Genomic DNA, 17,148 nt, shown 5'->3' on the forward strand with positions numbered 1-17,148 from the left:
AAGTGAAGGCCTCATACTGTAACAGCAGGAACTTTTTCTCCCAAGGGGCTCAGCAGATAAAGTTCTGTCTTCCTGGGCCATGTTCCCCTGTCTGCTCCCCCAATCCCCCCCCCCCCCCCCCCCCCCCCCCCCCCCCCCCCCCGGCCCTGTTATCAAGGAAAACAAACCTAGTACAGAAAAACCCCAGTTAGCTGTCCTTCCTGATCTCACCAGAGGTGGCACTGTGGAGCCATTTCCCTGCAACAGGCCTCTGCCTAATCCTTCCTAAAGTCTAGGGAAGTCAGACACCAGAATCTTAGATCTTAGAACGGGACTTTGGGCGCTCTCTCTCTCTCTCTCTCTCTCTCTCTCACTCACACACACACACACACACACACACACACACACACACACACACACACTTTTTTTTTTTATTTAAAACATCCTCTAGCCCAACAGGAAATTCTGAGTTTCTTCATACACCCATGAAAATGTGCTTACTCTCACCTGAGATACTGGCAGTTGTTCGTTTGTGCTACTTTGATTTAAAGTAGGCAAGTTGTTTTTGTTTGCTGAGATTCAGCAAGATTAAGTGTTCTCATAAGTTACAAAGTGTATGGTCTAGATCTTTCATATTTATTTAGGCCGTGTCTCACTATGCATGCCAGATGAGCCTTATACTCAAGTTTGCCTGCTTTTGTCTCCCAAGTCCATTATCTGGAGTTCTTGCTGGAAGAGACACCCAAAAGGACCAACTAAAAGATGCAAACACTCTGCATGGCATCTGACCACTTACTCGTGTCTTCATATCTGATACATAGTCTTCTGCTTCTCTGTAGTTTGTTCTTCCAGAGGCAGTGAGCGGTACATTCTACACGTACTTAGGCAACCTCTAAAACCTTAGATCCAGGTGTTACTGTGGAAACTACATATGATCCCACAGCTCTTCCTAACTTAAGTAGATCCTCTCCAGAAGTTGTGTGCCCCATTTCACCAGCCACGCTTCAGCCCACACATTCATTTAACATGCATTTTCCAGGGCCGGGCTCTAGGCTGAGGTCCCCAGACTCCAGGGAAGAGGTGGTTAACTCCGTGCTTGGAGACAATGCTTGCTGACGGGTAGCATAACAATGCAAGACGGTAACTGCAGAATCAGCCCACTGGAGTGGAGCTCTGCGTTCATGCCTGCAAACCCACACTCAGACACGTGCACATATATGCTCGGCTGAAATTGAAAATAAGAATCTTTAAAAACTAAAGTTTATTGAGACACTTTTATTTATTCTATGTGTCTTTTACACCATATATCTCGATCCCATTCATTCCCCATCCCTTCACACCCACCCTCTGCCACCACAGCCCCCCCAAATAAAACAAATTTAAGAGGAAAAAAAAGGAAGAAAATAAAATGAGAAAATAAAAAATGGGAAGGAATTAAAAATCTCATCATGGAAGCTGCAGTGTGACCCAAGTCTTACTGTAAACCCCTTTGTCCATACATCTCTGCTTGCTAGTGTTCATTACAAAGAGTCATTGGTTGGTCTGGTTTGAAGCCCCTGGTCCCCAGTATACATTTGATACTGGGCCCCCAGTAGAACACTTCCTGTGTTATGGAGCTCTTGCAGCTTGGGCCAGCAGGTCAGGTCGCTCCAGCAGATCATAGATGGGGTGGATATCTTGGCCTAGGCATCTGTAGGGCTGGTCCACCAGATAGGAAATAGAGAAAGCTCTCCCATGGTCACAGTTTTGGGGCTGGCTCACCTACACCTGTGCTAACAGTATTGGTTCTATTGTGTTGCCTTGGTGAGGAACGCGGCCTGCTCTCCTAAGTGTTGCAGCTGGTGGGGTACAGGGCATGCTCTGAGATACTTTTGATCTCATGTCCCAGATGCGTGGGGTGATATCATTGTCTTTATCTCCCTTGACCCTTGTGGGTGGGGGAGATTCTGAGCAGGGTGTGACCTCCAGTTTTATTCTCTTGTCTAATCCATGCTTTGTCCTGTGTCTTTCCCTCGGTTCTTCAACTAACAGCTCTACATTCAGCCCATGATGGGAGCTGGTCTCAATTATGAATGCTATCGCTTTGGTATCTCCTCCTCCACAAACGCACTGGTAATTGGTGCCACCGTGATGGAGGGGTTCTACGTGGTCTTTGACAGAGCTCGGAAGAGGGTGGGCTTTGCAGCAAGTCCCTGTGCAGGTAAGTGTGGCTTGCATAACACAGGAGCACCCTAAGAAGAGGGCCTTGGTAAATGTGCCCACCTGGAACAGTCAGCGTGGCCTTCCAGGTGCTGTTGAACCATTTGGCAAATGCTCATTTCGAGTGACCAGAACTTACCACTGAAATGGCTCTTGGGTTTGCTGAATAATAAAATGAGGTGGTCCACACAGTTGCTTATGCATGCTGTACCAGGGGTTGAACCCAGACATGTACACGTGCGAGGGTAGTACCTACCACTTCTGTCCTTTACTTCTTAACTTTTTAAATTTCAGAACTGCATCTCATAAGTTGTTCAGGCAGGCTTTGAACTTGAGATCCTTCTGCCTCCCACTGAGCTGAGATTACAGCCGCACCATCAGGCTCAGCACACACACAGCTTTCTAGCTCACGCACACAGCAGGTTCGTGGAGAGTGCTAGTCATTGTAGTTGCACTGAAATCGCTTCCCACGCAAGAAATAAAAATGCCCATGAGCCTTGCAGCTGAATTACATTTTGATTTTATTCTGGGGGTTCTGGGAATGAAACCCAGAGGCTAAAGCAGACTAAGCACATGTCCGCCATGAAACTGTGTTCCGAGGCCATGAATTACAATGTTTTGACAGTTGATGCAAAATTAATAAAGGAAAGAATTCATGAAAATCTGGGTCTTAGTTAGGAAGTAAGAAGTAGAGGTCTGTGGAAGCTGTTTCTTAGAATCCTAAAATAACAAGGCCAAGGAATAATTGTCTCAGAACATGTTGGGTGGAGTTGTGTGAGAAGCCACAGCAGTTATCCTGCAGAGTCCAGCTGAGGCCTGGGTGGAACTCCACAAGGAAGCTGCTAGAATAGGGAAGCAACCTTAGATTGGCAGCTGCTCCAAGTGGGGCTCACATAGCACCTGATACCATCCAAGACTAGGTGCTTGTGACAAGCAACCCAAAGGGCCCAAAAGGAGGTAACCCACATGTAGGCATGTGATTTGGTTGGTGGAGAGAGAGGAAGGAGAGTCTGTATCAGGGATGGTGGTCAGGATGGCTGCAGGGTTTTAAAATAGCCTTTCAGGGGACTGTGAATGTTTGCACACTGAGTGTGGTGGGTCATGCCTATAATCCCAGAACTCAGAAGGCTGAGGCAGAAGGATTGCCTTGAGTGAGTCTGAGTAAGAACCTGTCTCAGAAAATTAAGTTTTGAGGGTTGGATGTGATATGTAACTCAGGGGTAAAGTGCCTGCCTAGGATGCAGGAAACCCTGGTTCAAGCCTGACCACAGTGCCCAGCTTAAAATAGATGCAATAGTACATGTTTATAGTTTCAGGTCTCGGAAGATAAAGACAGGAAGATCAGGAGTTTAAAGCTATCTTAGCTTTCTTTCCTGTTGCTGTCAGAAACAGCCTGACAAAACCATCTTAAGGCAAAAGGGCTATTTGAGTCCCTGTTCCCGGTTATAGTTCACCATGGAGGGGAAATCAAGGCGGCAGGAGCGTGAAGCAGCTAGTCGCATCACATCCACAGTCGTGAGTGTGGATGAATTAATGCACACAAGCACAGTTCAGAATCCCCTTTCTAGAGAATGGTGTGACCCTCAGTGGGCAGGTTTTCCCATCTCGACTGAGATGGCCAAGACAGTCTCCCACAGACATGCCCGCAGGCCAAGCTGATTTAGGCCATCCCTCGCTGAGACTCTTCTGAGGGAAGAGCCATCAAGGTAAGTTTGAGGTGAGCTGCTGTCAGCACCAGCATCTGCGGAGGTGTGGTAGACATCTGGAAAGTGGAAGGACCACGTTCAAAGGAAACACTACGTCTGGTCTATAAGGATAACTCAGTCTACACAGCCACGCAGCCCAGACATGCGTGGATGTACCATGTGACTTCTTATCTGACTTTGTATGAAATTTGGAATTCATGGCTTATCCTGGTAGTGGTAGTGGAGCAAGAGAGAGCAAGTTTGTGTGTGTGTGTGTTCCTGTGTATACAGGTGCACATGTGTAGTGTATACATGTGTGCATGCATGTAGAGACCAGAAAACAACCTAAGCTGTCATTCTTCAGGTTCTGTCTATCTTTCTTCCTATGGCAAAGCCTCTTGTTGACCAGGCCCTGACCAATTCAGCTGGCCTGCCTGACCTGCAAATCCCTAGACGGACCTGTTCCCACCCCATGGTGCTAGGATTGCATGTGCTACCACTGTACCCAGCTTCTTTACATGGGCTCTGAAAGATCAAATCATGCATGCATGGTGAATACTTTACTAGTTCAAGCTGCACACCCCCATTCCATCATGTTTTTAATCTTACCATGAGTTTTAAGTTTTGGGGCATGTATAACCTGTCTTATTCTGTTGCCACCAAAACCTTTCCCTGCCTCGTATGTGAGACTGTAGCCTGAAATGTAGACAGAAATTTCTGTCCTGCCCGTCTATCCTGCAGTCATTCACTCCCAAAGAAACAGACATTTGGCCTATTAGCTTGGGTTTATTATTAACTAGCTCTTAAACCCATAATTCTTGTCTATGTTCAGCCACGTGGCTTGGTATCTTTTTATTAGTGAGGGACTCTCATCTTGCTTCCTGTGTGTCTGGCTGGTGGCTGGTCTCTGCCTTTTCTCTTCCCAGAATTCTTAGTCTGGTTGCCCTGCCTTTACTTCCTGCCTGGGTACTGGCCAATCAGCATTTTATTGAACCAATACAAGTGGCAAATCTTTACAGGGTACAAAAGCATTGTCCCTCAACACTGATGTGTCACAGTATTCTTAACTCTGAATATTTTACCCCTTTTAAGGTAACCTTATGAACTAAACTGTTTTTTCCCACAAATCTTGTTCCCATATTAAATGTTATTAAACAAGGGGCTTCCTTTGCAGCAGCTGGCATTGTGTGCACGTAACACCGGCAGGAGTATGATAACCGTATGTTGTCCGAATGGGCCACCGCTGCATATGAATTCATATTGTTTCACAGTGGGGCAGCACAACTGTACTGATTTTACTCTGAACTGTGTTTGATGCTGTAATACACGTTTTTTTTCTTAATGGTGTTTAAAACTCTATTTAAGGCCTCAGCACTTACACACTTGATTTCGCCAGCTGTGAGAAGGCACCCTGGTGTCTGTCTCCTCTTCAACACAAATTATTTAGCTACCAGAGTGATTCCTTCCCTGGAGACTGCAGTGATAGCAACCAAGCTCTGAAGCCCTGTGACAAATGGACTCGACATTCTATCTTTATGATTTTCCTTCTTAGTTATGTAATACTTTAACCTGTGAGAAAGCATCCCAGGACCCCTCTCAAGTATCAGTATCCATGGATACTTGAGCTCTGTGTGTAAAATGGTACTGTGTGGACAGGTGGCCCGTGCTCACCACCCAGATACTTTAAACCATTTCTGTATCTCTAGTAATTTGATACAGTGCAAACACCATATTAATGGTTCCCGTTTTGCTTGTTCAGGGAACAATGAGGGCACAGCTGACTGCATCCAGGGACATCTTGTCAAATATTTTCCATCTAAGGTTGCTTGAATTCACAGATGTAGGACCCATAGACCCAGAGGGCTAACTGCGCATAAGGCGTGCACACTTACTTAGAAAGTCCAAGCTAATAGATTTTCTAATCATATTTTCTTGAAAAGTTTGTTCTAGATGTAGCTAGTACCCATCCTCGGTTGATATGGATTCTTCTTACAATCGCCACACATCTATTATTTTGTCAGACGGGTGTAAGCAGGTTACATTAGACATCTGTTTCTGCCTAACATCTTTGCCGGAACTTTGCTTCTCTCTGCTGTTGTTCCTCCTGCAGGTTTTTAGGGTCAGGCATAAAGGCTGGTGGAGCTGACTGGGTCTGGCTTTGAATCTGATCATCACCTGCAGCCATCTGGCGTCTGCAGATGCTGCTCCCAAGCTCTTGTTGGCAAGAGTCCCCCATTCATTGCCATGAGGGCATCACCACAACTTGCCTGAATGTCCTCAAAATAGCACACGGTCCTCTCTGAATGAGGTGCCCAAGAGAGGGTAACACAAAACCCTTTAGACATGAGTTGAAGATTTTCTGTACCCCATTTTCAGCAGCAGTGCTATTGTTCTGCAGTGTGGAGGAGGGGAATGCGTGGGTTAGATATAGGGAAGTGGATCTCAAATGGAAAAGCACCTTGTCTTGAGTTCTGTCTACCGTAGAATTGTTGATGTTTCATGTTCATTGTCAACTTGAACACAACCTGCAGTCACCAGAGGAGAGCATACACAAGAGAGTCTAGGCCAGATTGTCCTGCCGGAAGTCTATGGGAGATTGTTTCGATTATGTTAATTCAGGTGGGAAGGCCACCCATTGTGGGTGGTACCATTCCCTTGGTTTCATTCCTGGACTGTGTAAATGTAGAAAGGGGATTACATAAAATAGACACACACGGATTCATTCTCTTTCTGCTCTTGACTGTGGGCGTGATGTAAACAAAATGCTTCAAGTTTCTGCCTCAACCCTCTAAACAGTGGCAGAAGAAGCCTTTCTCCACTAAGCTGCTTTTGAACACAATACTTTGACACAACAGAAGTAAAAGTAAGACAGGCTTGTAACAAAAAAGACTTTTGTTAGTTGATTTATTTTTTTATTTTCAATTTAGTTATTGTTGTGGAACTATGTGTGATCTTTGTCAGCTTGATCTCTTTGCTAAATATTATATATTTTAAATATTCTGTGTTAATATTCATTTTAACTACTGCATCACACCAGATTATGTAAACAATTACATAATCTTATTAAATTTCTATCATCATCCAAGTATGCAAACCCAAGAAGAAAATGGGTGAACAGTTTGTTGCATAGTCATGTTCTCTCATCTATAAACGGTTTCCCTGCTTAAAGTACCTGAGTACCTCCACCTATAGACTCTGATATTTGAAAAGCTGAGGCAGGGGCATCCCTCAAGCCAGGAGTTTGGAGCTAGCCTCCTTAACATTGTAAGACTGCCTCTTCAAAAAACCAACACTGACAATTTAGCTCAGGGATAGAGTGTGTGCTTAGCAAACCCGAGGCCCAGTGTCCAACCCTCAGGAACCAACTAGATGAATAAATAGTGGGAACTAACTGCACCTTAGCCTCCTGTCTGTCAGAACAGGAGTTAATTCCCCCACAGAACCAACCAAATTGGTGGCGTTAAAATGTATAGACGCTTCTACTATTTCCCCATACCTTTATTTGGCTTTATAATTTCGGGCAGCTTTTAGTTTATAGGGTTCACTGAGGGTTGCAGCAGGGGAACAGTGAGCAGAAGCCCTTTGCTAGAATCCCTGGGGCTCCAAGAACTTTTCTAAGCCTGACTCTGTGAACTTCCTGGCTTGTTTACCTCGAGTCCATCAGTGTGGTCATGGTGCAGGTGATTTGGAGGAAAGTGCCCAGACAGTCTCCTTTTCTGTTTGTGTGTGTGGAGCCTGGAGGTTGTATGTAAGTTTGTGTGTGTGTGTGTGTGTACATGGGTTCATGCATGTGTGGACGCCAGAGGTCAGCTTCTCCGTCTTGTTCTTTGAGACAGGGTCTTTCACTGGTCTGGAACTCACCAAGTAGGCTGGACTGGCAGCAAGCCCCAGGGATCCACTCATCTCTTTCTCCCCAGCACTGCGATTCCAACGGCAGGCGGCCGCCACACAGGGTCTTTTTGTTTCTTTGGTTCTAGGAATCAAATTCGGGTTCTTATGCTTGCTCAGCCAACACTTGGCCATCTGAGCCTTTCCCCCAGACAGCTTTCTTCTGTCTGTGCCAATTCCAACCCCCCATCCTGCTGGGAACCCCAGTATGGATCTCAAGCAGAGCCTTGCAAATTACACATAGTCTGTGAGTCTGTGGGGCAATGTGGAACCCACCCTCCCAAGTCTTTGCCATATCCCTGGACAGATACTCTGGGTACGGGGGCCCCTTCACTACCTCCATGTTGCCTTGTCCAGACATCGCCAGCTAAGCAGATAATAATGATAGGGTTAAATTGACGGCTCTGGTGTCTTAATGCCTCCGGGGCTTCTGAAATACCATCCATCCCTTTTTATAGACTGAGACATTTAGCACCCAAGAGCTATATAGATTGCAACTCATACAACTTGAAACACATCGTGGATTGTGGCAGTAATTCCATGAAATTTTTCTTGCTGCAGGTTGAAAGTGGATCATCTGGTACAGCTTATGTTTAAAAATAGGGAGAGTAGTGTGAAGAGGAGCTGCAGAGATGTGCCTGTGCTTATCTAGTTAGAATACTGTCAAAGACACCAAAGCTGAGAACCATGAAGCCCAGGCTCCCCGGCTCCACATTGTGTGGATGAGAGCCCTGAGCCCTGTGGAGAGTCTGTGCGTTTCACACCTACTTCAGAGTCTTGGCCCTGGGGCTCAGGGGACGGCTAATCCAGGAAAGTGCTTCCCGCACAAGCACGAGGACGCGAGTTCAATCCTCAGCACCTACGTAAAAAGTAGATATGGTGGTAGCGTGCACCCATAATCCCAGCTCTGGGGAGTGGGGGAAGGATAGAAGAACTCCTTAGGTGTAGTGGCCAGTCAGCCTAGTGACACCGGAGAGCCAATGACCCCAGTGAGAGACAAGGTGTGGAGGGTTCTTGAGGAGTGAGTGACACTTGAGATTGACTTTCCAAGTCTCACACCACACACACACACACACACACACACACACACACACACACACACATGAAATGAAAGGTCTTGAGGAATGAGTGACACTTGAGATTGACTTCCAACCTTCACACCACACACACACACACACACACACACACACACACACACACACTGAATGAAAGGGCAGGGAAAAAGAGAGAAAGAAGGAAGAGAGGAAGCAAGAGAGAAACAGAGAGACTGGCCTTGGATCCAGAACCTTCTAACTGCGGAGTATTCTTCCTTGTGAAGCAGGCATTTGCACAGAATGTCTTGGTCATAGATCTTCCATTTGGTAGGGCACTTACTTTCATTCTGTGTCTCGTGCTGCAGGGGAGGGGATCTGACTAGCATAATCATTATCCTTAGTAAAATGATACGTCTTCTCAGGCTTTCATTATCCACCAGGTCGTGACCTTCTGAGAACAAGAGAGAAATTACACAACTAACAATTTAACCCAAGACATTCATAAAAACAATTAGTAAAGCTAGAACTGACATGTGCCCCAGGCACCGTGTACACATTCAACATCTACTAACGTACCTATTCTTCCAACAGTGCCACTTTCAGGGGTAGTTATGCCCCCATTTTACAGATGAGAAAAGTGAGAGTCAAAGCAATTAACTGAGAACATAGAGAGACAGGGCTGTTAAGCCAAATGACACAGTTCCTGACAAGGAGCGGGGATCTGAAGTCAGAGTCCACTCCCAGGTCCCAGGTCCTTTTCTTTCCCCGCAGTGGACAGTGTCCTCTCAAATATAAGTCCAAAATAACCAAGTCAAGTCAGTTTTGCAGCACTATTAGTGTATCTAATAAAGGCACAAACACCTAGTGAACGGCCGTTCCAGAAAATAACATTCAGAAAATAGGTTTTGTTATTATTTTTGAGAAGGCTAACTCCAACCTCCCTATGCGGCCTAGGATGACCTACAACTCCCTGCTTCCGCTAATGCTGGGGTTGCAGATGTGTACAACCATACCAGCTCAGCTGGGCATGGAGCCAAGGATCCAAGGATGCTCAAGCCCCTCTGTAAGATAACCTGCTGTCTCCACAGACTCCAAGCACTGTCCAGTGCCTGCATCATCTCTACTGTAGGAGGCCACTTGTTCGTTTCCTGGCTACCCAGACTCCCAAAATAACCACACAGAAACTGTATTAACTAAATCACAGCTTGGCCCATTAGCTCTGGCTTCTTATTGGCTAACTCTTACATCTCCATTAATCTGTGTATCACCATGTGGCAGTGGCTTACCAGCAAAGTTTCAGCTTGTCTGTGTCTGGCAGCGGCTCCATGGCTTCTCCCTGACTCTGCCTCCTTTCTCCCAGCATTCAGTACAGTTTTCCCACCTAGCTAAGTTCTGCCCTATCAACAGGCCAAGATAGTTTTTTAATTCACCAGTGGTATTCACAGCATACAGAAGAGACTCTCACATCACATCTCTAGATGATGTCACACCGAACAGTATCAGGTCTTATGTTAGCATTGTGTCTAGATGACATCACACCTTACACAGTGTCAGGTTCCTCTATGACATGGCATGGTGTCCCTGTAGAACCCATGCACCACCCTGCACTCAGTCATTTATGGATGATGTCATACTTCTCACGGTGTCAGCACCATGTAAATAGTTGGTGTTCCTGAACACTGTGTTGTTCACGAAGTAATGACAAGAGAAAAAGTCTGCACGTTTTTAGTCTGTATGCCATTATTCTTCTGAAACGGTCTGTCATTGGTTGAATATGGATGCAAGACCCCTGGATATGAAGAGCTGGATGAACTCCCTGCTGAAGGCTCCAGGAGGCCTTAGCCCTCTGGAGGCACTCGGTCTCTGGGCGAGGCTCTCTCCTCATCATGACCCTGCACTGCAAACCCTATAGCCATTGTTCCCTGGACTTCTGCCTACTGCTTCTGATGGAAGCGGTGCTCTGGGGCAATCTTCTTTTGTCTTTCATCTTTCCTCACCCATATCCTTTCATCCAGTGTTGCATTTGTTTCAAGTGGGAGGTCAAGCTCATCCCTGTGACCCCATCTTGGCTGGAAGCCAAAGTGGTTTCAAGGGGTTTTGGATTGCTTCCTGCCTTGCTGCATAGCCATCTGTGCACTGAGCGGGTTCCCTTTCTTCTGTGTACTAGCTGACACATCTCATTTACAAAGTAAATTTGAAGAAAGACAAATGACCTGCTTTGCAAAGGCATTCACAACCTAAGAAAGATTTTACTATCAGAAAGGTTTTACTCTGAAAGATTTGTATAAATCTGTGAAGCAGAGGAGTGAAAATAAAAGTTGTAGGGGTTAAATCAGCTCCCTTTAGAGGGCGGGGTTTGCCTCAGGCGAATGCCTGTCAATAAAGGGTGCGCAGAGAGGCGGCTTGTCCCTTTTGTTCCTCGCTACCTGTGCTACGCTGGAACTTTGGTTCAGTAAGTTTAACAATAAACTGGTAAATATTCTTTGATATCTGCATTGCCTTTATTCTGTGCGGGTCCAAAAAATGGCCAGTAAAGGTTTTTATTTCCTTTCTTTTCCCTTCCCCAATCCTGAGGATTGAACCCAGGGCTTCCTGCAGGCTCAGCAAGCCTACTACCACTGACCTAGTATCTCCAGTCCCTAATAGTTATCCCTCTCAGAAGTAGTATAGTTGAAAATCAAAATTAAACATCAATTGACATGTCTGTAATGCAGCTTCTTGTGTAGTCATCAAGACAGCTGGACTTGAGTTTTAGTGATAATGCTTTTTATCATAGAAAAAGTTTACACTCAACAATAATAGTATTGATTGTTCTGACTGGTGAATCTACTACTGTCTTACTTCCCTCTGTTTGCAAGATTTCTATTGTAAAATGCATGACTTTCCTGCTATGGAGTGGGGCCATTTGCCTTTGGACGCTATAGAGCAGAGCTTGGCACTCCTCCATAAAGGACTGGACAGGAAATGCTTCATCTTTTGCATACCAGACCAGGGGCTGAGTCACCAGTCCAGCACTGTAGGCCAACCAAGAGTGACCCAGGACAGTGGTGTGGCTGAGTGCCAGGAGATACTTTCACAAGGAAGTGGCGGGTTGACTTTGCCCCTGGGTGTTGTGTGTTGACACTCCCTTCCATCCCTCCCCATGTGGGCTTCTGAGGGTGTGGGTCAACTGAACCTCCATCCCACCATGCTTGGGAGTCGTCAGGGAGCTGTGTTCACTGACTTTTCCTCTTCTAAGGTGCTTAATAAAAAGCTGTTATTATGTAGTCCACGCAGGCCAGAAAGGGTATGGCCTTTGCAAAGGAGCCAAGCCGCGTCTTCCTCCTTAAAAGGTGTTCTTTTAAAGACCATTATCTTAGTGTCATTTTGACCCTGTTTTCTTCTCTTCCTCAAGTGAAAAAGTTCATATTTGGCACAACTGAAGTCTTGGTACTTGGGTCAAAAATTGAGAGAGTGGTCAGGAGGATTTTTCTAGCCCACTTTCCTCGGCCCCAAGTAAAAACTTAGGAAGTAAAAAGTTAGGATGCTATAGTCCCAGAAGGAGAGGCAAGCCCAGTTACCTTGCCTCACCCTTACGCCTGCTTCCAGAATTCCTTCCAGCTTCTCCCAGAGTGTTGTTGCTCTATTTGGCAGAGTGAACCTGGGAGAGTGGAGCCTAAAAATGAAGAAGACTAAAGTCTCATGCAATAACTAACTTTATTCAGGGCATCAGTTTATATGCTGAGGGTATTCTGAGGATTAAGCAAGGTCACATGAGCAGAGTTCACTTGAGTTCAAATTGTGTAGACACAAGGGTAGATGGAAATTTCTGTCCTGCCTGGTTCCATAGCCGTTCAGTCCTAAAGAAACACATAGAGGCTTATATTAATTATAAACTGTTTGGCCTGCTAGCTTGGGCTTATTATTAACTACCTCTTACAACTTAAATTACTCTGTAATTCTGTGTTTAGCCACTTGGCTTGGTACCTTTTATCACTGCAGCATTTTCATCTTGCTTCCCCTGCATCTGGGTGGCAACTGCAGACTGAGCCTTTCCTCTTCCCAGAATTCTCCTAGCCTGGTCACCCTGCCTCTACTTCCTGCCTGGCTACTGGCCAATCAGCATTTTGTTAAACCAATATGAGTGACAAATCTTTACAGGGTACAAGAGCATTGTCCCACATCACACAAGGGCAGGTGCTGTTCTGACACTGAGATCTTGAGCAGAAGCCACCATGATGGTCTGTACCTCTATGTCACCATTTGTACCACAAGTCACATGTTTGCTAGCTGTCAGATCTGATATAGGAAGGAGGAAGTGGGTCCTCCTAAGCCAGTGTGGCTAGGAAAGTCTTGGAGCCACTAAGAATGAGTTGGGCTGGGTGTGGTAATTCACCAGTAACACCAGCACTCTGGAAGCTGACGTAGGAGAACTACCATAACTTCAAGGGTAGCCCGAACCACATAGCAAGTTTCAGCCTAGCCTGGGCTATAGAGTGACACCCTTGTTGGAAGAAAACCAAATAAACAAAATATCAAAAAGAATAGGATGGTCTCACTAAGTGTTACATGGGGTCAAATTATCGTTGCCAAGAGACCCCTCCCCCAACCATCCAGGAGGCTCTTTCCGCTCCTCCTTCCCCTTCACTCCTGACAAACACCACAGTCCCGGGTGGTACCTCAAGGCGCTGGCCAATGTGCTGTCACCCACAGAGTATTAACGTTCCTAGGGAACCCCAGCTGTGCTTACTTCTGCACAGTTCTCCATCTTACTAAGGAACCTGAACCCCAGAGGGCACACTGACTCTGAGACGTCCTGAAGTGCATACTCAATATCCAAGCCACTGGGACTTGAGTGTCACCAGCCATGAACTCAGTGCCCACTGCCAGTGAGGGCTTCTTGACTCACAACTGTGACCTTTCCTCTTCTGTCTCCTCAGAGATCGCAGGGACCACAGTGTCTGAAATTTCCGGGCCCTTTTCCACGGAAGACATAGCCAGCAACTGTGTCCCAGCACAGGCTCTGAATGAGCCCATCTTGTGGATTGTGTCCTACGCCCTGATGAGTGTGTGCGGAGCCATCCTCCTGGTTCTGATTCTCCTCCTGCTGCTCCCGGTGCGATGCCGACATGCTCCCCGTGACCCCGAGGTCGTAAATGATGAGTCCTCACTGGTCAGGCATCGCTGGAAATGAAGAACCCCACCTGAACTCCAGCAGCCTTGAACTCACTCTTCCAAAAGGGATGTCTCCAGTCGACTTTTCTGTCCGTTTGTCTGGAATCTCGGCTGTGCATCTCAATGCCTTCCAGACTCACTGTATCTTGATTACTCTTGATTTCCAAGCTTCCAAATCTTTTCTACTTCGGAGGGGAATGATAATAAAAACAGTTCATTGTGAACAAAAACGGTGCATTGGGCTTCCGGCTTTATGGGACTGGTTATGCCAAACTGCCCAGTGTACCTCAAAAAACAAAAAACAACCCAGACAAGTTGAAATAGGACATTCATGGTTAGTCATCATCCCTTCTTCAACCTCAGGAAAAATGAGTACATTTAGTTACTAGTTTTAATTTTGATAATGTTAGAGGGTATTTGCCAGACCACTGCCTGGTCTAGAACAAATGAAAAGGCTTTCAATATTCTAGCCCTGTGCCTGAAAAATCAGTCTTCTTCCGAGCCTGACTGCCTACAGGCCCTTGGGTGGGTCTTGGGCTCCACACAGAATGAGAATTGACACACAGGTCACACCCCACACAAGTCCTTGCCAGGGGAAGGTCTTCTGACCATCTAGAGTAGGATGGGGTTCTGATGAAGTGCCTGTGGTATCTTTCGTGTGAAGGTAAAGATGTCTCTTATGTGACTTGGGTGGGATACAGGCAACCTCATTCCCATCATTGCCCTGGCCCATACGGTGAGACAGAACAGGTGCTGGGTTGCATACCACTCTTGACATTGTCTCCAAGCTGATCACAGTCACATACACTAACTCAGATTTGAAGTTAATTAATCATGTTTTAATGAGGAAAACAAACTCCCCCCCCCCTTCTCTCTTCCACCGTAATTGTTTCTTTTCTCCAAATCTTCTCTGGAACTAAGTTGGTAATTACTGATCTGGGAAATAGAGACATGGCCAGATGCCCGTGCTTCTGACCAGCTGTCGGGGAAGGAAGACTCGTGACTTGGAGCCTTTCCACTTTTCTGAGTCCTTTGAAGCCATGCGCTTCCCTTCGTAAAACGCCTGGGGCCCTAGTGTGCCATCCAAAGCAGCTTGAAGGCACCTGACTGGCTGATGACCTGCGTGGTGTGGTCCTTCCCTCTGGGGGAGTTAAAGCCTTAGCAGTGGGGGAATCAGCAGTGTCTTTATTTACTGCCATTTGAGGCCTTTGTCAAAGAGAAGTGAGACCTCTAACTCCATGCAGCCACTTGTTTATGGTGGGACATAGCTGGCATGCAGAGCGAATCTTGCTTCCAGCCACATTCCTGTGCCAAGTTCAGTGTCACGTGGTGCTGCCTCTGGGACAGGTTGGATATAAGACATTCCTCCCAGAGTACTAAGCGTCCCCTTCAGCAGGAGTGTCTTGGTGTTGACAACAGACCTTGTGTGGACATCTCAGCCATCTGTGCTGCTCACCCGGTCACCTCCGTATTGAAAAATACATGGCTATGCCAAGGATATGCAGGAACCATCCAGTATGTTGCAGTGAACTGGAAGACTCCCCGGTAGCCAGAGGAACCTCTGTGAGACTCTTGTGGAAGAGGAATTGAGCTGTGGCAGAAGAAAGATCAAGCAGAAGCAGGGACAGCACCATGTTCTCACATGCTCACAGATGTATCGGGCCTGCCCTGGCTGAGGATGAGTAATTCCAAAATGCACTACAGGGTTAAAAATCTCTAGAAGTGGGTTTCTGGTTTCATGTTGACTTTTCTGTTGATTCCTGTCTGCTAGGCAGGTCTGCATGGAAATGAACCAGGTTCTCACAGACTCTGCCCAGCTTCCCTGTGCTGTGAGGACTCTCAGTCCCTAAAACAGAAGGGGGCTGCTCAGTTTTCACACTCAGGATATCTGAAGTGTGAAAGTTTCTGCCACACCAGGTCAGTGGGTATTCACATCACAGTACAGGATGCTGACAAGCAGCGTGTCCTGGCAGGTGGGAGAGTACTACTATTTTCTGTATTCCGTATCAGATGTGTCTACCTTTGTATCTCAGATGCCACTGGATGTGACATTTTGCTGGGTATGCTTAAGTTATAGAAGCATAACTTAGCAACCAGAATGAAATAGATGGTTGAATTTGGGACATTTTCCTGGCATGTACTGCTTTTGAATTCAAAACTGTGGTGACGCCCACCATCTCAAGTTCTGCAAACTGAGACTTCACTTGACAGACTTTCAGGAAGGTTTACCTTGAACAGAAATTGAAGTAGCACCCTTTTGAGGGTCTCAGTTTTATTTCGAATAGGATGAAGAAAACACTGGTAGATGGGGATGCCTCCCACCTGCAAGATGCAACTTTGCTTCAGTTTGTCATGAACCTGCCAGCTCTGATGAGAAACCAGGCTTTGCTTGGATGTAAACAATTACCTCAATTACCTTAAATAAGCTGATGCTTTCTTCCTGATAAATTATCTAGAAGTCTGGAATTATCTGGGGGAGGGGGTGCACCCCTTTGATCCTAGCACTCATGAAGTCTGATCCCTGTCAATCTCTGTGAGTTCAAGGCCAGCTTGATCTACATAGGCAGTTGAAGTTATTTTTAAAACAAAGCAAGAATCTATAATCTGTGTCCAGTCTCTTGGTATGAATTGCATCTTCTTGTGTCTTTTTGAGTCAGAAAGAAGTTCCTGGACTTAGAGAGGTGGGTGTGCTACACTTGACCATGGGTTGTGTTCCTCCTGGGAACATCCTACTTTTGAGCATTTTGGAGAGAATTTATCCAACTGATCCTGAAACCCAGAGGTTTGAGTTGGAGATACACTTGGGTGAGAAAATTATGGAAGTCAAGTAATTTCCGGAAAGCAGCAGTAAGGACCCCACGGAGATGTGAGAAAGTTTTTTTTTTCTAAAGCAGATTCCATTCTCTCATTTTAGAGGAGGGGAGGGACTACTTAATGATTTAATTAAGAACGGGGATTTGCTAAATTGATTTTACCACTTTCTTACCTGGTGAAATAGCTGTGCCTGGTTGGGTTTTGAGTTCCAACTTCCTCCCTGGGAATAGACCATTGCCTGGAAATCTGTTCCACAGCCAAGGATAATTGAATTTCAAAGATTTTATCTTTATTAGTAGAAACCAAATAGCTGGACAGCATCCCAGTGTGTTTTCTTTTGCATCAACTTACCAAAATTGATTATTGGCAAATCCACTGGGGGGAAAAAAATCTCC

At 46.0% G+C, this 17,148-nt stretch overlaps 1 protein-coding gene across 1 annotated transcript in view; it reads left to right on the forward strand.

The window, feature by feature from the left end:
• The window catches only part of Bace2 (beta-secretase 2), a 79,732-nt gene extending 65,563 nt beyond the window's left edge, over positions 1-14,169 (forward strand). The window contains exons 8-9 of the mRNA XM_075961326.1: positions 2,011-2,179; positions 13,705-14,169. Coding sequence (XP_075817441.1) covers positions 2,011-2,179; positions 13,705-13,958 — 423 coding nt within the window. The 3' untranslated portion in view covers positions 13,959-14,169. The remainder of the gene's footprint in view (positions 1-2,010; positions 2,180-13,704) is intronic.
• Positions 14,170-17,148: the final 2,979 nt, after the last annotated feature.

Source organism: Microtus pennsylvanicus, chromosome 1, assembly GCF_037038515.1.
Source record: "Microtus pennsylvanicus isolate mMicPen1 chromosome 1, mMicPen1.hap1, whole genome shotgun sequence".
NCBI lineage: Eukaryota > Metazoa > Chordata > Mammalia > Rodentia > Cricetidae > Microtus > Microtus pennsylvanicus.